Raw genomic sequence first — 24,411 nt, 5'->3', positions numbered from 1 at the left:
GTAGGATCACCGGTTAATTTGGATAAATTAAAAGCCTACTTTTTTTACACCTCAGTACATCTAAAGTAATTGAAAAGGTCATCTACATTCAACTTTATAACCTGTAAGCAGTCAACCAATCACCACCAGTATGAATTTTTCCACACAAATTCCACATCAAATACGATCTACGTCTTTCACCTCTGGTAGTGTTTGGGGGGGGGGGGGACCTATGCTACTACGCTTGGCATTCCTAAGGTATTTTAGAAGTGAGGCGGCATAGAGGGTTGTTGAGTAAATTGATGTCTTATGGTTTGACTTTTATCCTTTGTAATTTTGGTTTCCAGTTTTCTTTCGAGTCTTTTACTGCTTTCGTATTTGGGGTTATGTACAAAATACCTGAAACACTTTTCCCCCATTAGGCATTCCCGAAAGGACCATAACCTCGAGCCCTTCAAAAAAGAACACACTCATTGTTTCCCAACCCCTGCCCACGAATAGCATCAGTTGCTGTAGGTTCTCGTTTATCGGAGTGATTTAAAAATTATATAGCAAACCAAATTTACTCCAATTATAAGAAGTAGTAAACACCTATAAATTAGCTATCATGATCGTTTTTCGTTAGCGCATTTCAACGAACAATGGATTTGAATTAATATCTGGTGACAACAGCAGCCTCCTGACAGAATATGAAATAAACCATGCCTCATCTTCAACAAGGAAAGTTAAATGGATACATCGTTTTCAACAAAGATAATTGGGCTATTATCTTCATTGCCGATTTATTAATGCAAGTTTTTTCTTTGTTTTTATTACGAATGTCTCTTTTATTTATGCTTTAATATAGAGTAAACTAAATAATCGAAATAATTCGTGATGGAATTAGGAATTCTGAAATAACTGAAAAAAAAGTTGTGGCATTATATTTTGCCATACTCGTTAAAATTTTGATATGTATCCTATTGGGATTTATAGAACAATATGACAGCACTATATTATAAGATTAGAGGAACTTCGGGTAATCAGGAATACCACGTTTTCACGCTTATACTTTACGTGTATTAAAAGTCATGGATTGTACTTTTACGAAAAAAGTTTGCTTTTCAAAGGGAAATCATAATCTCTCTAGAATTATCATCGCCTGACTTATTCGAAGAGAAGTGCGTGCGTGCGTGTCCTGCATCTTACGTCGGTGTTTTTGTAATGTTTTCGTGCTGAGATTAAGTGATTTTCGGTGCAAGGAAAATCACTAAATAGAAAGTGAGTAAATTATTTTGGGATCTTCCGCATCTCACTAATTAAGACAATTAATTTTAATTAGGGCAAGAAATAAGATGTTCGCTAACTCACTAATTGATACTGAAACTAATGGAACCCTTTTTTATCCAATCACTGTATGCCAAATAAGTTCTTCATTATTAAACTTCAATCACGATTGTCTGTTTCCAATTAAGAAGAAAATTTGCTATTCTGATTTAGCTAAATTGATTACAGGAATTAGCATGTTTGGATTGAGTTTACTAGATTGAATTTCCCACTGGTAATCACACATGGAATTAAAAGAGAAAACATTAACACAGATGGTTTAGAATTTAATCGTAAAAACTGCACTGAGTCGCATATCATTTAGGTGTTAGCTCTCCTCTGTGTGGATCGCCTGCCCACATAGCTTTACGATTATCCAACTCCTCTTACGGTTTGCAATTACAACATACAAAGTAATTGTATCCGTGATTACAAGAGTTTGGACTTCAACTTTGAGATTAGGACACTGTTCCTGATAATTGGCTTGGAAACTCGACCACCAGGACCTTCAAGTGTTGTGCAAGTATCACCTAAGACGCAGACTTCATGAAGAGGCATATAAGAAAAGAAGAATCGTACGAAAGAAACTTGTAAGGTCCGTATATTTAAGAAAGAGGGCTAGATGCACATTTTTCCCCACAACAGATGGATGCTTATTTGGATAAGCCAATTGTAATAAATAAATACAAATCAATAGTCTGCTATTTGCGTTTTATTTTACAGTCGAAAGTGCTTCTAAAACTGATATATATATACACTTCAGTTTTGTATAGTTTTTATTAATTCTCAATTCTGGTCCAAAATACTTCTTTATTTATAGTTCCTAAACAACTGCATACATACAGTGACTTCAGAAGAGTTTATATTTAGTTTCTTAATCCTTTACCCACACTTTGGATAAAAGCTTCTCCAGAGTATTTTAATAATACGATAACATAATACTCATTCTCATATTCTACAGGGCGGCCCATAGGTCATGTCCCGTCTCTGTGAAGCCGAAAATGGAAGGTATTTATGGGATATGGTTTTTCTTAACTAATTAAAAAAATCTGGTAATGGTAAAAACTTATGCAGTTGCTTCACAAAGACATGCCCTTTCTACGGCTTGTTCCATGACTTTATGGTGGTGGGTCCTGTACAGGAAATATGACTTTATTTATTCATTTAGCTCTTACCAAATCAGGTAAGTATAGTTACCAAATGTAAAGGTCGAACCTGGTCTGGGAAGTGACCTTTCCCATAAAGCATAGCAATATAAAAGCTATGAAGGCGATGTGTTTGGCATTGTGGAATACCAGGAAAATTTCATGTTTAGAAATTTACCATGCTTTAGTTGATGATTTTCTGAGATTTACTGGAAATATTAAAGTACTATAAGATAGTTGATTATAAGAAACTTATAGAAAAATATATATTTAAATAAGTACAAATTATTTTAATTTTCTAAACATTTTAAATATTTAAAAATATGTAAAAATACTCTAACACTTTTTAGAAATAAAAATAAGTGTGATAAAAATGATGAAGCGAGAAAATTACGCTGACAATAGTTTCACACCCGGCGATATCCACAGTGGGATTTGAATCCGCGGTCTATTGGATTGGAGAGCCAATATGCTAACCACCCGGCCAACTAGATCCGCATAAAAAATACCAAAAAAGTTCATTGCTTAACGAAGAATAGTGGCTGCATACTGTTATCCTATTTAATGCGATCTCCATTTCTTGGTCGAGAATCTCGGCTCTGTGTATTGGTAAAATACAACTTGGTAATGGCATTTTAAAAACACCTGTGCAACAAGTGAGAAAACACATGAAAGAATCAGGAGGCATTGAAGCCTGACTTTAACTCCACGACGTCAATAAAGTGTTATCCTGTTATTCGCTATGCGCACAGAGAACGGTTGATTACAATTTTAGTGGCTAACTACTGCAGGTAAATATTTAGTTAAAAAAATCAACCGAAGCACTCCACCAATCTCTACATGGCATTTTTATTGAGCATTCCACAAACATAGAGGACGTCGATAGAAACGTTTGTTGAGCTTCAGACATACTGAAAATGCATTAGTAATAAACTACAGTAAAGGATAGCAGAGTGTTCTAATAGTATGACAAAAAATGGAAAGTCTGCAAGAGATATAGTACCTAAAAGAAAACAGACAAGAACCAGGAAGACGATGTTCATCAACTGATCCTTGCGAGTATCAACAGAAAAATGTAAATTTTGTTTTTGTTATTTAAGCATCTTCGTTCATTAAGGTCAGTGATGACTAAATATTCAGAATCCGATAATGGATTGTAGTGAATTTGAGCAAATATGAATTATTTATAATCCAAGGGAATTTAAACTAGAATACATATTAGAATGTTGTTATTCTGAAAAAGTAAAGCTCTGGTAGCGCAAAAATATGCTGTACCATACTTTACATAATAATTATAATAATAAATAATAATAAATAGCAGTACCAGTTGGAGAGTCGCTACCATTCTTGTTACAGCAGCATCCTTTAAGGCGCTGCATGTCATAGTTTAGACAATCATGCAAATTTGATCTGATTTTTTGTTTAAGGATTCGCAGGTATTATTCAACTGTACTTCAGTCAGGGGCTCTCGCGATACTTAATTCCGGTTATCGAGCTAGTGTTGAATCCGATGTTCTGTACTTCAATACGTATCCGATGAAGAAGGGTAAAATATTATTTTTTCTTAACTAAACAAATCGAATAGAGTATTAAAGAATGTAACTAACTTTGCTATGGGTCGTTTAGTAATTTAGAACTTAAAACAAAATACCAAACTAAATAGTCCTGTTTAAGAGTTTCATTAACGTGGCTGTATAATTTAAGTGTGATGTGTCTTAATTCTTCCATAACATGACCATCTCTTCTCTTAAACATCCTCTTCAAATACCGAGCTGCAAGTATGCAAATGAACAATGAATGAGGAAAAACAAAAATTGGAAACAAAATACCTATATTTTTTCGGCTATTTTAAATTATAAAATAAATACAAAGAACAAAAAAGATGGTATTGTAGAGGTACGAGGTTCTTATATGATATAAACTTCATTGCGCAGTGCATGCGTCTTCAACGAGGAAAGAGTTTGGAAATAATAATAATAATAATTTATTAACTGTGCGTCTCCATGGAGTCCAAAGACACATCACTGAAGGACCACACTAACTATGATTCATACAATAGCTATTATACCTCTCCTGTTTGATTTTTCTGTTGCAAGGACAAATATTGGTCCTTGAGTAAATATGAATTTATTATAATAAATATCGTTAAGCACCGAACTAGTTACTACACACACACGCGCGCGCGCGCGCAAGAAAAATATTATTATTATCATTCGAAGAACAATTAACTTGGGCAATTTTTGCGGATGTAGAGAACCAGTCCAAATAACTGTTGCTAGTATGTTATTCAAACATGCGCAGTAAGTACGCGAAACACAATCATTGCAGTAAAATTTCAATCCTTTGAATATTTTAGTTTTTTCAATTTTAGCAGGTTGACTAGAGGTCGCTGTTCTCAATTTTCTCCTGTGGATTCATATAATGTTTCTGTACATGTTCGTGCTACCCCAGAACATGTAACTATTATGACTGATTGGTTGGGAGACTACGAAACGTACTCCTGTCGGTGCCCTCTTTTCTAAAATGATTAATAAAATCTTTGTATTGTAATGCAAATAATATAACAATCAAGTTTACCAACTACCTGCGAACAAACATTGGCAAGACTTTCATCAAGGGTGGAACGCCAGAGCGTGGTGCCATTGGCTCTAAATCGATACAGTAGCCCAGTAGCCACGCATCTATGTCACGCGATGAGAAAAGGTACCTGTATTCCTCTCTCTGTCTCTCTACGTACTTAGGAATATGGCACACGATTGCACTATACAAGGAGAACCTTCGATTAGACAGGTGTTGCTCAGTCCCTTACAAGCTAGCTCCCCGACATAAGAGGCGTGTCCGGTTTACATAGTTTTCAGACTCAGCACCGTTATTGAGTAGGCTGTGTACGACATTTCCACCAGCCGGAATATGACATATATCCGCTTCTCTTTCCATGTCATTTATCACTGACCACCACTGTATTTCAAGAGTCAACTGCATGGAGCATGCGTGGTCTCACTCATTCTTAACGCAATTTTATGTTTGGTCAATAGTGAGATTATATGGATAGACATGTATGAAAAGCACCGAAATATGAAGTTAGTGAACGATGTCTGTATTTGATCTTTTCAATCATCATTTTCTTGATAATGTCAACCCATATCACACGTAAACCAACAAGCATGCCATTCATACATTTTATTCTTATGTTCCTACATGGGTCATTTATCCTATTTTACAGTTTGTATGCAAGGGCTTTTCACTAGGAAGAAATTCACTGTAAGGGCATGTTTTGCAACAACTAGGAGAGGATTCTATGACTTTATTGTTAAGATTTTTTGTAAGTTCATAATTAGATAGTGACGAATACATTCAAGTACACCCAGGACTAATGCTTGAAGAGTCAATAGCATCGCTAGTTTACTTTCCAAAGTACCGATATAATAATAAGTTTCTAGTTGATCAAATTTCGGACACATTATTTGCTTCAAAATTTATTCGAAATCCTATTTCTGCTTTGGAAAGCGCATGCGTGTCTAAGGCTGAATAGAATTTTGGTTCGACATTTCTCTTGAATAAGAATGTTATGCAGTTGGCAAAAAGTATAAGAGATTTTTTGATTGGCTTTCGCATTTGGCAACTGCACATTCTTGAGAATTATTTTGCAACGAAGACGCCATAATAATTCTCAAAAATGTGTGTGTGTGTCTGTTTGGAATAATAAAAATTTGTGAGTGTGTCTGTTTTGGAATAATAAAACAGATTTGTAAGGATTTTGGAGAACCAAAAATTATACAAATAGTGACACAAGTTCTCTTTTGTTCTCTGTTCAATGCTTAATGAAATATATCCAATCATTGAAATATTTTTATCAATTTACCAAAATGTTTCATAATCACTGACATATCGATAAGCAAAAGCCAGTTTATAATTGAAAATAAATCCATAAATAGGGCCATCTAGCATCGATTTTGGCATCTTCCTATTGCGGATGTCATGTTTTACCAATGGAATCGCATCATTGGGTGGAGCAGTAAGAATTGATTTTTTGTATTCAATAAATCTTAGTGCATATTTGATGAATTGATATAAACATCAATTTAATGCAGATTACAATAATTCCAATGCATTAGTTATTTGAAATCATAAATTCCATCATGAAATGCACCGTCTGAATTTATTGGCTGTTCATTTTCAGAGATATGATATATATTTTCTCCAAAGACAATTTGTAACTCTTTTTGTCACAAAGCACGACTCTGAAAACAATAATCGAGATGGTCATTCTCTGTTTTCGTTATTTATTAAATAAATAAATATTACGAATAAGTATTCAGTACCAAAGTAAAAGAAACTAAACAAAAAACATATCTAATAGAAGAAAAGAAGTCATGCATCTTTTTCTTTTATTAGACATATCTTTCAGTTCATAAAAACTAGAAGTAGGAATACGATATAAAATAAAAATCGATGCAATATTTTCCTCTTGTTAAATATTCAAGTACTGCATTCAGATGCAAATACTCTTCAAAAACTCTTTACGGAAGGACCAGAGTCTAAAACTGATGATACGTAACGTGCACACAAACATTCTTATTTCCCATCAAGTTTTCATATCAAAGAGAGATTGCGTCTTCGAGCTGATTTTCTTATAGATTCGAGTGCATTTGATGTGCTACAGCACTCTTTCAACCAAACATCTGTGTCCACTATTTTCCATCTCTAATTTCCATACTTTTTCGATATTTTTTCATGCATGATGACTATCAGTCGGTAAAATATTGGCCTGTTTTGGTCCGATGTTAAAGCTGTTGAATGAAAATAGATGAAGGCATCATTTCATTATTGGTATGCTTTCATAGCAGTGCCGTAGAAGACTGAAGGTAGCTTTAGAATTAATTAATTATCTGGGGGGTGTAAAAATTCAAAAATAAACCATTTCTTTAATTGCTTAAAAGAGCTCGTGGCGTAATGTTTTTTTTTGTTATTTTCCAAGAAGACATTTTCAGCTGACACACATGTTTTGCAATTATGGAGCACATTGCTAAAATTAACAGGACCGGGAGGGAGGGAGAGAAAGAGAGAGATAGATAAAGAGAGAGAGAGAGAGAGAGAGAGAGAGAGAGAGAGAGAGAGAGAGTCCTGTAAGAAAAGAAAGAAACACAGTGAAAACAGTACGAAGATTAAATTGGTGGAAGTAAACGTATGAACTTACGAAACCCACAGACGGCAATGACCGTGTCCATAAACGGATGGTTGACTGGGGAAAAATGTAACAAAGGAAATTAAGAAAAGCTTCTGCGAAAGAGTTCTTTTTTTTTCTTTAAGATGAAAGCATAAAAAACAGCACAATTCCTAATATGTCACTCGCTTATTCATGGTGATATCAGGGTGATGTGTTTTTTCTCTTAACTCCGATTTTCCACCAACACGAGGGAATAGATAACTGTTGTTGCAGTTTTTTTTTTTTTTTTTTAATTTGGACGCCTATATACCTAAACATATACACGCGATAGATATACATTCTGTTTCATAACATTTTTGTTGTTGTTTTGTTCATGTAGAAAGCGATCAAAGATCCAAATAGTGTAAATCGTAACAAAAAAAGACTTGTTTTTATTTTGTGTTCTATGGTGTGAAAATTTTTCCATTGACTTGGCAACAGTAATCTGTCATGTTGTGAAAATATCAGTCAAGTAGCAATTCGTAGGCTGAATCTTGGCTCCAAGACAACTACCAAAAGTTCAACGCAGTTTGCTCATTTGCAGTTTCTCAATGATTTTTTCCTTCCAATAATTGTTTGTTTGTGTAACTGATTTTTATATCCATATCCATAAAGAAGGAAAATTCCGTGGTATAAATAGATTTCGTTATGAAAATAAAAAAGTGGTGTTATTTTCTAATTTTCATTATTCTCCTCTCTCTTCTCTTAATTCCCCAGTCACGTTCTTCTTTTATTTTAAACTTTATCGCCATTTGAATAAACAGTAAGTAGTCCATAAAAATGCAACATTTGGCTATCATTTTGTTTTTAATTTAAGGGATGTCAAAATAGGAAAAAAATATTGCTTACAGCCATAGGAAAATCCACCTACAACTGAAATTCTTCACATCTTTGTAAACAGTAAATGCAGCCAAACTGCATTTGAAGTTGTTGTTGTTTTTTTTCATCCTTTTAATGAAAAGTCTACTGCCTGTTGGTTTAAGAAAAAAGAAATCCGACTATCTGACAGAAAATGACGTGCTGCACGACACCAACACAAAGCGAATATTTTAATTTATTTAAAAGTGGAATCAGGCAGAACTTTAAAATTGAATGGATATTTTTTCAACTTCCCATTTTTCCAACAGCTGGATTTTAACACTCTGGACTGAGTTTAAACTTTTTGGGAAACAGAGTAAAACTGTTCCAAAATTTCATTTCGACTCTTTACTACTAAACTTACTTATTTCACAAAGAAATTTGCGAACGATCCACAAGTAGGAAACTTTAAAACGAGAAATTACATTCGTATAATTTAAATAGTTTTGAAGATATAAATCAGAAAACTTATAATTAGTGTGTAGTCCGGTTAATTATAATCTAAAAGATTGTTCTGATCTCGCTGCTGTTTAATGTGCTGCTTGACAGATATCAATTAATTTTTCCCACTATAGCCAAGTTGTTTTTTTTTTCCTTCTTCCAATACTATGTTACTTAATTGAGCAAAATGTATATAGACAAGAAGTGTACTATAGGCAAGAAGAGAATTGGGAAAAAAATATGATAAAACACGAGTATTTTATAATTAAATAATAAAATGTTTAGATTTAGAAGAATAGCGAATACGTCAAGTTGAAAACTTCGACTTAGAATTTGTATCGAACAATTATAATAATTGTCAGAATCAAACGTGTCTAAAGTACGACAACGTAATTTTAAAATTTAATTAAGGAAGGCATTTGCGTTTAATGGCTTTTATCGACATTAGCTATGAAATCATAACAAATGAGATTTTGCCTTCTATTTGTTCATGGCCGAATGAAAAGGACACAATAGGAAAGATTGTGTGTGTGTGTGTGTGTGTGTGTGTGTGTGTGTGTGTGTGTGTGTGTGTGTGTGTGTGTGTGTGTGTGTGTGTGTGTGTGTGCGTGCGTGCGTGCGTGCGCGCGCGCGCGCGCAATAAGCATCATTAGGGAAACTGCAAGTCTACAGGGAGAACTAATGCTGTTAATCATTTTTGAATAATAGTTACTGCTCAAACTTCAGTTTAAAAAATGCAGCATTAGCTTTACTGACAAAGTATCGTAATCATATTGTTATTTTACAGCACATAAAATGGTTGTAAGAATATTAACTGCACTTAAAAACAAGTTACTCTCAATCAACACACCGCTTTCGTCAGCCTTAATTATTCTCGTAATTAATATTACTAACAATGCATTATTGATATTAATGATTTTAAAAGGAGATCCAATTAACTTTAAAGACCCAGCTTTTTGTTTAAGAATACAATGCTAGTTCCAACGTTGGAGTATTTTATGCTTTAAATATGAATAATTTCGAAAATAAAGTCAACAAAAAGCAGTTGAAAAATAAATAAATAAATATATGCATTATAAGTAAGATTAAAAGCCAAACGGCTATTTTTTCTGGCGAGGTTGATAAGTATTTCTATCCCCTTTACTTAAATATATGCATTCTTACACTCTTGTCTGTTGTGGCCTCCCCAAGTTAACTTCAATATCACTCACCTACAGGGAATTTCATGCCTTTTATCAGTTGGGTCCCAAGTTAGTCAATGTTTAGGGCAGACATTTTTTTTGTTGTTAATTCAGAATTTTAACACATAGCTCAGAAAAAAACAACCTTAAAAGTTCATTTTTTCACTCAATAATAATACCATTTAGGATTAGGAACACAGTATGGCAGCTGTTGTTTACTATATTCGTCATTCGTAAGATTAAAAATCGTCTTCAGAAATGAACTGAACTACTAATGAAAGCGAAATGTGCAGACCACATTTTGCTGGTTTCCAAAAGTTACAAATAAAAGAGTTCATTCAAAAAAAAGATGGCCCCTTTATGAATGAAAAACAAAATCATTTCAAGATGTACTTGTGTCCTTTTAGTTAGAAAGTTGGATAATTGGAATCATCTCTAGAATACTACATTTCTCCTGAATCTAATTTATCAGTCTATTATAGAATTGGGAAAGTGTGTGTGTGTGTGTGTGTGTGTGTGTGTGTGTGTGTGTGTGTGTGTGTGTGTGTGTGTGTGTGTGTGTCCTTCCGAAATTCGTATTTTGTCCCCTCAAAACAAATGAATCAGCAGGAAAATAAATTTTTTATCGCATGCAGCATAAGATTTTGAACCTATTGAATATTACTACCGTGGATGGGTTTTTAAAAGTGTCAGATAATTTTCATCACTGACTGCAAGACACCCTTTTTAGTAAAGCCTCAGGAGACGTGTAAAAAGTGCCGTGCCTCGTTTCCCGAACAAATTTTTCGCGATCTCTCTATCCTTTTTTCTATCCACAGTACAGATATATATGTTTGTAACTTCGGCTCTAATGAGCTTCTATATACCTTTCGTGTGTGCGAGAGTGTCATAAAAATAGGAGCTAATCATGCGAACCTTCACCAAGATGAGATGCTTACAAGACTAAGTAGAGTACTACAGATTTTAATTTCCAAGTACTACAGCTAATTTGCACTCTGTGAAAAATAAATAAATAAAAATACTAAATTATAAAATCAATTAAATGGTGTTAAATATCGCAGTAGATATTCGTTCCTTTTACACGTGAGACCCCATTTCATTTCTTGATGCGGGGGTCTCATATGTAATTGCTGTTTGCTTGTTACTGAGCATCCAGTACATGCTAGTCTTTAAATATGGGCATGTGTGGACTAGTTATTTTCAAACCCGGGCGAGTATATATAATGTAAGCCTAAAATTTATGTATCTGTCTCATATTTTTATTAACATTGCGAGATTATATAAGCGATGTTGACACATTATCAACAATGTTAAAAACAAACAAAAAAAATGATTCTTTTTAACTAAGTAATATTTTCATATTATCAGTTTTTCCTCCTTGGAGGTTACAATTTTCTTTTTATCAATGCTAGTTACACTGCAGTATTCTAGCTTTCTAATGTGTCTACATTTTTTTACATTTCCTCTTTCAGTTGTCATATTTAGAGGAACCATAAAAATGTTCTGTCTTTCTTTGTGTAGCATAATGGTAATAAATCATTAGGTTTACATCCATCACTTAATTTTACATTTATCCGTTCCTGCTATAATTGAAACATTCATCATTAATATATTAGAAACTTTTTTCACTCTTATAGATTGCATTTTTATCTGTTTTTATTAAAGACAATATTAATCATTCCATCGTCGAGCGCATTATCATCTGCATGCAGGAGGTTTCTGTTATTGAAATTGAATCCAATCACCAATTACAACTAATCACATCTGCACTTCTATCACATTAGAAAACTTTGTTTCAGTACATTCTTCCATACTGATACCATTAATTATTATACGTGTTGGTCCTGTAGCTAGTTTTGGCAACATTTTGTCTACTTACAACTAATTACAAACAGTCAGGGTAAAATCAAAGAAATCATTAGACACCTTGTAATAGAGATCCTTAGTGCTAAACTTTCAAATATTCCATCCAAACAGGAGGAATTATGAACATCTTTTCGTATTGTGTAGCTAACGTTTTATACCTAAAAGTAAATTTTATATGCAGAGTTTCTCCTTGAAATCAAAATCGAACCAATGGACATATTCTAAATGTTCTTCCCAAGTACAACATATTATTAAATTTTATTCAGCCAGAGCGGTTTTATTGCTGTATATATATATAAATTCAAAATGTTCTGCCACTTCTACTCTTGCCAGTGATGTGATTGACAAACCCTAGAATGTAACACATCTTACTGTAAAACGAAGAGTTAATTTTAACTAGGCTTAGCAGTTGATAAATAATGCTTTATGGCCTTGGCCTGCCATTTCAGTATAGCATGTGCACTTCGATGATTAATTGCATTAATTTAATTAAACTCAACTGATGGATAGCGTTCATTCTAGCTGATGTGTGGATTTCAATTCAGCAAATCCTAGCAATGTAGAATGAATAAACGAGGCTAAATTTACTAAAAAAAGAAAGAAACTCATTTACAATAAAACTGTTGTTACATTTCTAGACTATCGATATTTACCTGTTTCTCTAACTGTCCGCTTCAAGTTCATGGCGCTAATAAAAATTTTGCAAAATTAATGTATAAATTAAACCAAAAATGGCTTCAACTCATAAATATGTATTAAGATTACAGTTTTTTGTTTTATGGCCTTAATATTTTTACTTAGGATTTTTTCTTTCAATTTTAAGTGTAATTTGCGTTCTACTGTAAAAGCAGCTTGATATAAGTGCTTAAATTTTAATTCTAATGGGCATGACTAATAAAAATTCGCCTTACTTTACTTCTCATTATTCAAATTAATTCGATGAAAAGCGTGATAATTATTTTTTGAACGAATTTTTATATTCGTTTTGAATAAAAGATCTAAATAATTAAAACGAAATTCTGGAAAAAAAAATCTTTAATTATTCTCAAGAATTACAATGTATAAACACATTTCTTAAATTTGATTCTGTTAATGATTTGCAAAAACGTTTAAAAAAATTTAAATTCGTGTTTACTTCCAAACTTCCATGCACAGACTTGATAATTACTCATGACATTTACAGATAACAACGATATTTCTTTTTTTTTATTGCAAATCATTTGGAGCTGTCTAATTACACAGCCAACTGTGATTATTACTGTTGTTAATGAACTCCACGGTCCATTTCAAGAAATAGAAATGAAATTGTTGAATGCTATTATGGCTCGCTCTACCGGGCGAATTTCGAAATACATATTATTCATAAAAGTAGTCTATAAATCAACAATGACCTTGCTGCTTGGCCACATGCAATGTTAGAAATAACCTATACAAACTAATTATAAAGAGTTAATGTACAGGTATGTCCATACTGTATATTTAAAAGCAATAACAGAATCGATTGCGATCGACTTCTCACTGGTCTGTCTTTACAGGAGAGACTTTAATCAAGGCATTGATTGTGTGCCAAGATAGACATTTCTCTGCGAACTGCAAATACTCAATTCACTTGCATTTTGTTATTGAAATGAAACATAAGAGTATTTAAAAGTGGATTTACAAAGCAACACAGACGTATTGGCGACAGTTACTATGTACCCCACATTGAACGTGTTTATTTTCAGATATTAGAAAATAATAATAATCATAACAACAGTAAATTTTGTAGGAATTTTGTCGAGTAAGAGAGAATAAATTTGGTCCTGTGTGCGATCTTTATCATATGTGGGAATTGAAACTATTCAATTAAGCTCTTCCTAGTACTGACACCTTACAGTACTAAATAAATAAAAGAAATAATAATAAAAAAAAAACTGGTCCCATTACTTACAGTCAGCACTGTTCATTGTAAGATCTTGTTCACGAACGGCTAATAAGGGTAGGCATATTGACTGGGTCATGAAGATCATAAATGATTACAACCTTCCAAACTATTCTAATCTTGATTTAATTTTAGATCAATAAAGTCCAAAATATGACAAATTAGACGCAGTGAATTGATTGGAAGTATTGCATTTTGTTGTAAAATGGAGGTATATATACAGAATATATATACAGAATGATGTGTCATCATAAAAATCATTTATTTTTTTAGCTGTATTTTAGTTTTAATTACATCTGAAATGCTGTTTATAGTATATTTGGAAATAAAATAAAAGAGAGCTCCGAAAAATTACGAAAAATTGTGACGACATAACTCCTGTGAAACAGGGTTCTGATTGATGGGAATGGGGGGGGGGGGAGATATACATACATACATACATACTGGCTACTAAACTGAAAACCTTAATGCAAATGTAGGCGAACGTCACTTACGAACAGTATATACGAATTAATTGATCACATGCATCACCACATTTTCTAGGCAACTATTTAAGAATGCTACTGCTCAGTAATTGTAAAACACAAAGGATCTTTTGGAGTGTTCGATAAAGGATTTATTGTGGGCACCCTTCTGGTTGGAGTCACGATTTTGAAAACAACAAATCTAACTGCTTTCTCAAAAGGTGAGATATCCCGAGTGTTTAATCATGGAAAAATAACCACATTGTTTGTCTAGGAAGCGTACGTGTAGTCATAAGACAGTCTGTCAGAACAAAATGGCCCGTCGTCTGAGAAGGTTTGTACTGACAAATAGAACTTCCTGTGTGTAGCAATTGTTTGACGCATTTAAAAGGCTCTTCCGAAATATATATATATATATATATAATTATTACATGATCCCTCCAGGGAATCCAAAGACTCATCGACGGAGGGCACCTACTCTACAGCTATCTGTCTCCACCAACTCGAACCGAAACTATACCAGCGCTATCTACCGTCCACCACCACTAATATTTTCTTCACAGACAATTACAAACATCTATACCCACGGCGGGATTCGAACCCGCAGCCTTTTGGCGGGAGAGCGGATACGCTAACCACTTGGCCAACCAGGCCGGCATCTACCACTATATTTTATAATTATTATAATTTATTATTATAAGTATACATCTGAACTAAGAAACTATCAAACAAAAACTTCTTTTTGTTCTATTTCTGAAGAGAAATAGATTTTTTAACAAAAACAACATGAGAAAAAGAAATAACAGCGTCCAACTTATGAGCTGAAGATAAACAAGAAACCCACCGCCACTGTCTTAGGATGTGATAACTATGGCAGAGAAGAGAAAGGGGTGGTGGAAATACAAATGTGTTTTTTGAACCACCAACTTGCCAGTAAAAACTCATACGCGTTTATGAACTACGCTATAAAAGCAGGGATGTGCTAACTCTAAACTTCATGGAATTTGCTAAAACATTGATTCCATTAAGATTTCTTTTTCTTCTTCTTATGTGTGTGGGAATGAACGCAAAAATGGTGGAAAGTATATTTATTTATTTTACTTTTAATAAACATGATCAATCAGCTCTACGTGTTGGGACTATTGTTTGAGATATAAAGACCCTAGAGTCAAATCACTGGTAGCGAAAAACACTCCCAGAAACTTATAAGCATGCAACTTGAGCGACTGTCTGATATGCAATAAACCATTTGGAAATATTCCAAAAGAATGTGATCAAATTTGTTCTCCACACCATTCCAGTTCAGGAATGCGTGACTACAAATGTTTGAACATTAGAGGTAATAATCCGTGATAGGATCTTCAAATCTGCCAACAAATTTATTACACTTAGTCCCAGGAAGCGAATGATGATTGTATTCAAGCGTTACTAGATGAAAGCATTAAATAGAGAAAAGGAAAAGGTGTGGGAATTGGAGATGCGATTAGAAAGATAAAAAAGTGTGTGAACCATCATAATTTGTAATAAACTTGAGGTTCCTTAGTAAGCATGTGGCTGTTTAAAGATTACAGAGAAAGGAAATATTTATTACGTTATTTGAAGAAATATAGGAATACGTCAAAGGTATACGCTTAAATTACCAAAACTAATAAAACTTTGATAGTGTGCAAGGCTTTTTATGATAATTCTATTGGCAGTTAATCAGCAAATTAATTTTGATATAATAAATTATTACTAAAATTAAACATTCTGAATTCAATCTTGATGCGTATTTGAAGAACAACCATAAATTCCGGTTAACCCTCTCTTGGGCAGTATTGCGTACTTTTTTAAGAACTCACTGCATTCTCTCTCTCTCTCTCTCTCTCACTGGTGTTTCACCAGATAAACAAAAAAAATCATGAATATTATTCTTAATTCGGTTCTTGATAACATTTCCCTTAGTTTGCTCAAAACTTAAACTTAGAAATAACATCCAACTTATGTTATCTTTACAATCCTTCATACTAATCCGTCATCGACTGTACGGTTTGGAAGTAAGCCTATATGGAAATTAACCCATTCCTGGAAAAAAAACCGTAAGACTTTTGTTATAGTAGCATTACATCATCCATCACCATAAGGACTGCGATTTAATTGGTGATCATTGATAATGATTCAAATTGGCTGATTCTTCTCGATCTACCACATATCTAGCCAGTATCACTAACCTTGGAGAAATTCATGTAGCCTATCTTGAAATATTTTAATGGCATCTGAATTGGGCACAGTATAAGGCTTACATGAAATCATCATCATTTTCTATCTTCCCTGTTGTGCAACTAGTTAGCAGTTGGGTTGATCGTGGTAAATGGCTTCTTCTATACATATTTCATACTTTTTCCCCACCTATGCTATTTACAGTACACTCGATTTCTCTTCTTCATCTAACCTATCTTGTATTGCTGACACATTTCAGGTTTGACGACCATTCATATTCATATATAATGCTCTAAACACTCGGTCTGCTAAAGTTTTTTTTTATTCAGAATGTTGAGGTCACCCTTATCAAATTCACTGCTGCCAAACTTCGATCTTAATTTTCGCAAGAAGGATCCCATTTCACATGTCCTAACCCTCCATAAGACCCATACGTTTGAGCATGATCAAAGTTCAGTTCTCAACTTACACCTGTGGCCTTTCCTGATACAAATACAACACGTGCATGGACTCCTCAGTTACGAAACACTGCTTGATGAAGACTACTTTTCACCTGTATAACTCTGCATACTATGGAAATGCGAAATCTTCTTCTAGCATACAATAATGCATTGTTTTTTTTTTTACTCTTCTGATCCAATTTGCATTTCACGCATCGATAAAACCATCCTTGTTGGTATGGAAACATTTATTACCAATACCACTTTAAACTGTTGTCCGGTACCTTAGTTTGCTAAGAATTATGGCAGGGCTGTGAAAGGGAAGAAATGGGCATATCTCTATCTTCCTATATTTATACCAAATATTTTTCATATAATTATCACTCAGGTTCACTCACTCCAATTAAATTGTTTCTATAGTAATAAAGAAAACCGCTAGAATTCAACTTCTAAGTTTGTTAGTTGAGAGGAGTGTGTAGAATTCTCTTAACTTTCCATCCATTTACGTCTTGGTAAAAATGAACGACTTTTTGCCTTAGTTGATTGTACAAAAATGGTTTTTATTGCTGATAAAAATTTAAACAGCCATTTGTCACATTTGTCAAGCCATCACAAACAGCCATTTGTGCATTCTTTTCAAGGCCCAGGCGACGAAAGTTGTCTTTTTTTTTTCTTTTTTTGTTATATATAGAGAAAGAAATTAAAGTTGAAAAGAAATAAATATTGAAATAATTTATTTCGAAAATTACGCATACCCGTCCTCGAAATAAATAAATAAATCACTAATTGATTGTGGAAATTTTTCATGACACTTCGCTTCTCTGCAATCGCAGAAGAATTGGTTGGGGTTTTGTCATTTCACGGTCTAAAACTTTTCATTAAGACAGAGAAACTTGAATTAAAAAAAGTTTTACATATTATATACTTTTTAATTTTTTTTGTTAATTTTTACAATATTTGTATATTCTGAGATACTATAGATTGCATGAGGTAATATCAAATAACATAACAGGTTATATATATTAATCCGCACGTGTTCATATATTAACGTAAGAGATTGGTCTAGGAACGTCATACTCCGTAGATAAGACCAGTGGCACAGACGAGTGATGAATCTAGTTGGACAGATAGATAAGAATGGGGAAAAGCGGTAACGTTGTCGCTAAAAGAGATAGAAGGAGCCAAACGTTGATTTTGATGAATGGATAGGTAGATAAATGGATGTAGAGAGAATGTAAATACTGATGGATGGATGGATAGATAGTGTGATGTGACGAAAGAATGATGAGTACAGTGTGAGAGTTGAAGAGGTCAAAGTGTTTAGGAACTACACATGTCCTTGGTAATAGTGTCCCTGTTTTTCTCTTTCTAGACCCACCGCAGACTGTGTTTGCCGTCGCGGGTGGTAAGGTCACCCTCCCTTGCAACATTACACCTCCTCCAGATGATCAAGTGGCTTTGGTGCTTTGGTACAAAGACGACTCGACAACGCCGCTGTACAGCCTGGACGCTCGCAGGGGAAGCTTGGATCAAGCAAGGCACGCCCCGAGCGATTCTTTAGACAAAAGAGCCTACCTCTTCATTTCCCACAGGCCTGCGACCTTAGAACTGAACCCAGTCAAAGAGGAGGATGACGGACAGTATCGATGTCGCGTTGACTTCAAGAAAGCTCGAACTCGTAACTGGGACGTCATTCTAAGTATTATTGGTAATTATGATTTCTAATTAAATTATTTTCTTTGATACATTCTAATAATAATAGGAAAAAATTATATTTTTACAGTGATCGCTGTGATTCATGCACCATTCGAAAGCTCGTATTCTCTCTACGTTCAGAAATTAATAATTTAGTACACTGTAAATGTAATTGTAATTTTAAAATAACAATAATCTCAAACTTTTTTTCATTACTTCTAAAGATTGTGAAGAATTCTATTCCTTTTTTTTTTTTGGATCTGATACATAATTCCAGAATGAAATGCCACCAACTTTGTGTGCTTTTATTTATTTATTATTTCCATGGGCACGTTTAATTATATAAGATAAACAGACACACATGTTTGATGCAACTGTAATGAAGAAGTGTTATTGGTAACTATGGTAACGAGGGCGTTTCACAGAGGGACACAATAATCGACTTTGTTGACTTTGTATATGTTATATTAGGACACTATATTTGCACAAACTTCGATACCACGGTAGGAAGTCCCCCTTCTCCTTGTATTTTGGAGCATCTTTTTAGATGATGGTTTGGAGTGGGGATAAAAAAAAAGGACCTTGAGTATTATTAGTTTTTTTGGTGATCGCTAGAATGTAGTGGTAATCGTGCTCTAGAGATCGATTCCGTAAGACTTGAAAAGCTCGGCAAATGTCAGCGAATTTGCCCTAAAACCATTTGGTTCGACAAAGTTTAATTCCACAAAATATTAATTTCTAATTATCGTCTTGTCTCGGACATCCTTCATTATACAGTAATTTCTTCAAGATGAACTATTGCTTAATGGACTGGGACATCCATTATTCATCGTCAAGGTGACGTTTGACAGAAACACTTGTCCCGATCCAATTATCTGCTGTGAGAAACATTAATTTTAGCCAAATGATGGAAATTAGTAATTTAAATGTCCAAAATTCATTAATGTATTTAACTTGCTTCGCTGACTGGTACTGATGTAATAAGAAATGTCGCTGTTCGAAGAACAGATGAGAAAGTTAGCACCCTCCCCCAACACAAAAAACACTATAAAAAACTTTTGAAGATGATTTCAGCTTATATATATATAGAAAGTTTTTTTTCCTTGGATATACTATGTTTAAGATACCAAGCAATTTTATAAACTTGGTTTTAATCCCTTTTTCCAAACTAAGCATACAGACAAGTAAGTCAAGTTTTCGCCTGCACGTAGTGCAAGTCTGAGGCAACTCGCGGTAAAGGTGGAGTAAGCTCCTATCATTTTTCTTAGCATTTTCCCCTAATGCAAAGCACATCCCCTTGCGAAGATGTATGATGCTATGCATTAAAGGCAAGGGTCACTACCCAGACCAGTTTCGACCTTTATTGAGGTCTCGTCGGTGGGAGCCATACCTAAAAATGCCAAGGTTGAAGTAATGCGAGCTTATAAATTTTACCTAAAAAAGTTGCCACAAGGTGCTTTGACCTTATTAAATAAAAATCTCAGGATGAGAGTAAGATGTAGAAAGTTTTTTACCTTGGGTATATACTATGTTTAAGATACCAAGCAATTTTATAAGCTAGGTTTTAATCCTTTTTCCCAAGTAAGCAAACAGACAAGTAAGTCAAGTTTGTTTGCCTGCAGGAAGTGCAAGTCTGAGGCAACCCGTGGTAAAGGTAGAGTAAGCTCCGATCACTTTACTTAGTATTTTCCCCTAATGCAAAGCACATCCTCTTGCGGAGATAACAAGATAACTTATCTAGAAAAGTCATGACCATCTTGATTAACTGTATATATACGTTGGACTACATCTTTTTTAGAAATACTCTCTATAAACAAAATTTTCAGTTAGCCATGAGCAACCCTCTGTCATCTACTAGCAAATATATACTTAGCGACCTTAGGAGAAAAAAGCTATTATCACCTTTCCATTCATACTAAGACTGTGTAAACGATATATTCATGATGTTTTCTTCTTTTTGAGCCATGGTCCTGATTAAGACCAAGAGTTCTTGAACCATCCTAGAATAAATTTACCGCGGAAATAGAAGTTAACAGTTCCCTTTCTTTCTTGATTTGAAACTTCCACGTTCGTTTGAAAAATAAAGATCCCTATCAACAGAAAACCTCTACATACATCAGATAATGTGTTTTCACACTCAGTCCCACTGTTACTCCACCTCAAAAGTTTGATATTATTTCTGCAATGGGAACTCGTGTGTTCATCAGCGATGAAAAAAGAGAGATCTCCAAAGAATTAAAGTTGTTTTTGTCTATTTTTCAGAAGAATTGCTATCATAAACAGACTATTTCTAAACTTCTGTTGAATCCCCCCCCCCTCTACACACCGTATCGAAGAGGGTAATAATGTGAAAGGTTTTATTACTGTTCCGTATATCAGCTCCATTTCTAGCAACTTGGAAAAACTCCTCAAGAAATATAAAATATGTACTTTATTCACCCCCCCCCACTATCTTTGGTGTGGCTACAATTCTCTGTGTAACGGACAAATTGAGGAATCAATTGAGCTTCGTATCGAAGAACATTGCAGAGATATCACCTACGGTAGAACCAATGCCTCAGCTTCATTTACTCATCTTCGTGATTCTTCTGATCCTGTCGTCGATCAATCCACTACACATTCAGTAAACTGGGATAGATCTGAAATCATATATAAATGCAAGGATGAACTTGAAACAAAAATAACAGAAATTGTACTAATCCTTGTTCACCTTAATCTCAACCTCAGTTACAAACCTTTCTGATTACTACTTCTCTGCCATTCAGCTATGAATTTCGCGAGACCACATCTCGTTCGCGAGAACCACAACGCAGTTAGCCGCCCAAGAATTCACTCAAATGTTACCAATCCGTTGGCAATTTAATACTATGCTAGATGGATTACCATATTGGAAAGTTACTTCGAATAATTTTTATGTATCTCTGATTTTTTCGCTTTTATGTAGTGCAGCCGATGATGTCTTCTAAAAAGACGAACCAGTATTATCTATTAGATATAAAAAAGTGTGTGTGTGTGCGCGCGCGCGCGCGCGCGCATTTGTTCACGCAGCTGAATAGAATAGGATTCACGCAGTTGTGGGGTAGAGGTGCTTACCATTTACATATTTATGAAGGTTTATTAAGTTAGGAAGTAAATGGCTGCTCCATATTAAGACATGCAACTTTTTTTTTTACTTTAAGAGAAAATCCCACATAAGGCGTTCTATAAATTTTATTACTGATTGAACTGATATTCGGAAGCTCCCATTAAAACTACATTTATGTAGTAAAACTCAATTTAATGATGACCCTGGATATGGTTCTGTGCATAAAGTTATAGCAAGTAATACAGTGAGTATACTCATACATAAAATATTTATTTATGGTTAGAGATTTAAAGCAATAAGCTTCTATGACAAAATAATAATAAACTGTGTGAGATTGAATTCGAATACTTAACCCACGAGTAATTTACGAGAAGTGTACAGCGAAGGATCAAGGATTATTACTTGGAAACTAACTCTAAGAGATATCCAAACGCAAAGGAAACTAACCAAGAATAATGGGGGGGAGAAGAAAAAGTAAATGGTTTCCAGCAGAAACGTTCGCGATATTTTATTGAATTAAACATTCTGTTATGCATATAGTTATGCACATAGATTGGGTTTAAAATCTCTTTATTTAGATTAGTGTATGCACAGCATTTTACACTTTTGTAAGCTCCACACCGGGCAACGACCCTGATCTAGAAGGTAAAAAAACAAGTTGACCTTTAATTCTGAACTATCCAATTTAGTTTTTAACTTTGTGTTCTTAATTATTATCTTACGACTCTTTATTCAAAAATTTTAACGACACCGGTTGTATAATTAGATGTGAACAAGATACCTTTCGCACTCTTTTATAATTAAATGTCAAATCACTAATTTCGTGAAGTCTTTATGGCATTTTCTACTGAGAATTTAAAAATAAAGAATTTAAGCTATAATTAATTCCTTGACAGGAAAAAAGTTTTTTTGTGAAAAAGCGAAAGAGTAATTTTTTTCCTATGTTGAACTGAAGTGTTCTAAAAAGGTTTGAAGGCCTGGATAAAGTAATCTGATACCTGCAATTATTCTGAGATTACGTATGGAAAAAAAATATATAAAAAGAGTTTGTTAGGGGGGGGGAGGTTTAGACATGTAATATTACGTTCAGAACTCTTGGAATTATTGCCCGGATTTTAATTAAACTGAGCTCTACAAAGTACACAGTCCATGCATGCATGTGTTTGATGTGCACATCAATAGCATCCAAATCATGTGAAATTAACAGACCGAGATCGTTTCTAAGCTTCTTTGTCCAATGAGTCATAGTTATTAATCGATTTATGGTGGCTCTGTGGTGTCCTATCGAGCGAGTGCAGATACAATACGAAGGAAACAGGATTAAGCAAATAGAAATAGTTATCCTGGGAGATCTGATTGGTTCCTCGGTACAGCACCTTAAAAATATGGCCGGTGCACCGAGCACTTTTTTTTAATTATCAGACACATTTATTAGACATTTTGACAAGTGGATAATATCTGTATAATAAAAAATTTATGAGGGGATATAAAGTTAGTTTTCCGTAAAATGGTTACAAAGAAACGCTGCAGCGGGGAATTAAAATAATAAGAAGTACAATATTAGGATGGGCTTATTTTACAATTTTTTGCTCTAACTTCTATTGAATTATGAAGTTTGTGGAATTAAATTGCTGATAGATGTTTGAAATTTGCATTGCTTCCAATTTTGAGAAGTTTTACTAAGATACTTTTGAATTGCAAGCCCACACATTTTTTGCTGTGGATGCATCGATTTCAGATGAACGTGATAATATTAGTCAAACATTAAAATAAACCATTAAAATGCTCTCTTTATAAATTTTAAGCGTCTCTAGGTTGAGAAATTTAGAAATCTGATAGTATGTCTGGGCTTCCTATTAAAAGGTAAATAAATAATGTATTCCAATTTTAGTTCATTTTCTTTCTCATTCCTTGAAGCGTTATCATCTTGGTATTTCCAAGTAATTTTCTTACTTGATTTTCTCCTGATCGATATGAAATATTTATTATGCAGTATATTAGATGAACTGTTATCTAGACTTAAATCTGCGGTTTCTGAATGTTTAGAGAAATTGGTCAACTTTATGACTCAATACACGCTCACCTTAGAGATTTCTAGAAAGTCATACGTTTAAAGTTGTTCAAATTCTCTTAAAACTGAAATAAAATTCTGTTCTGATGTTCTGAGGGGTACATAATTTCTTATGTACTCCATCAGAACTATTCTTCTTTATTATTGGATAAAAGTAATAAACCAGTTCTTCATTATTAATTAAAAGCCTTACAGAACTCGTAATCAAAGAATTAAAAATCAAACCCTAGTACTGAACCTTCATATCTTTTAATTTGAGGACTATGATACCAGAGCAATTTATGACAAATTTTATATTAAACTTATTTCAATTCGGTATACAGAATTACTTTACGAAATCTTCTTTGAAGTTTTAGAAAACATACACGATGGTTCAAAAAGATTTGATCATGTACGCATGTCGATATCTCTAAAGATACCAAGGGATGACAAACAATCAAATCGCTAGTAACGACCGGATTCAAGTGCTGCACATTACAAAGATTCAATATGTTCACCTCCAGTAACGTTGCAAATACTCATTCTATCTGCTATACTGCTGCTTCCCCCCCACAT

General features: G+C 33.9%; 1 protein-coding gene across 1 annotated transcript in view; it reads left to right on the top strand.

The window, feature by feature from the left end:
• Window positions 1-24,411, top strand: part of LOC150094042 (irregular chiasm C-roughest protein-like) — a 159,347-nt gene that overhangs the window by 97,359 nt on the left and 37,577 nt on the right. The window contains exon 2 of the mRNA XM_090412757.1: window positions 18,378-18,713. Within this exon, the coding sequence (XP_090268883.1) occupies window positions 18,378-18,713 (336 nt within the window). The remainder of the gene's footprint in view (window positions 1-18,377; window positions 18,714-24,411) is intronic.

Source organism: Typopeltis vanoorti, chromosome 23 (genome assembly GCF_054136105.1).
Source record: "Typopeltis vanoorti isolate ZY-2024b chromosome 23, IOZ_Tvanoo_1.0, whole genome shotgun sequence".
Lineage (NCBI taxonomy): Eukaryota > Metazoa > Arthropoda > Arachnida > Uropygi > Thelyphonidae > Typopeltis > Typopeltis vanoorti.
This window is presented reverse-complemented; position numbering and strand designations above follow the sequence as displayed.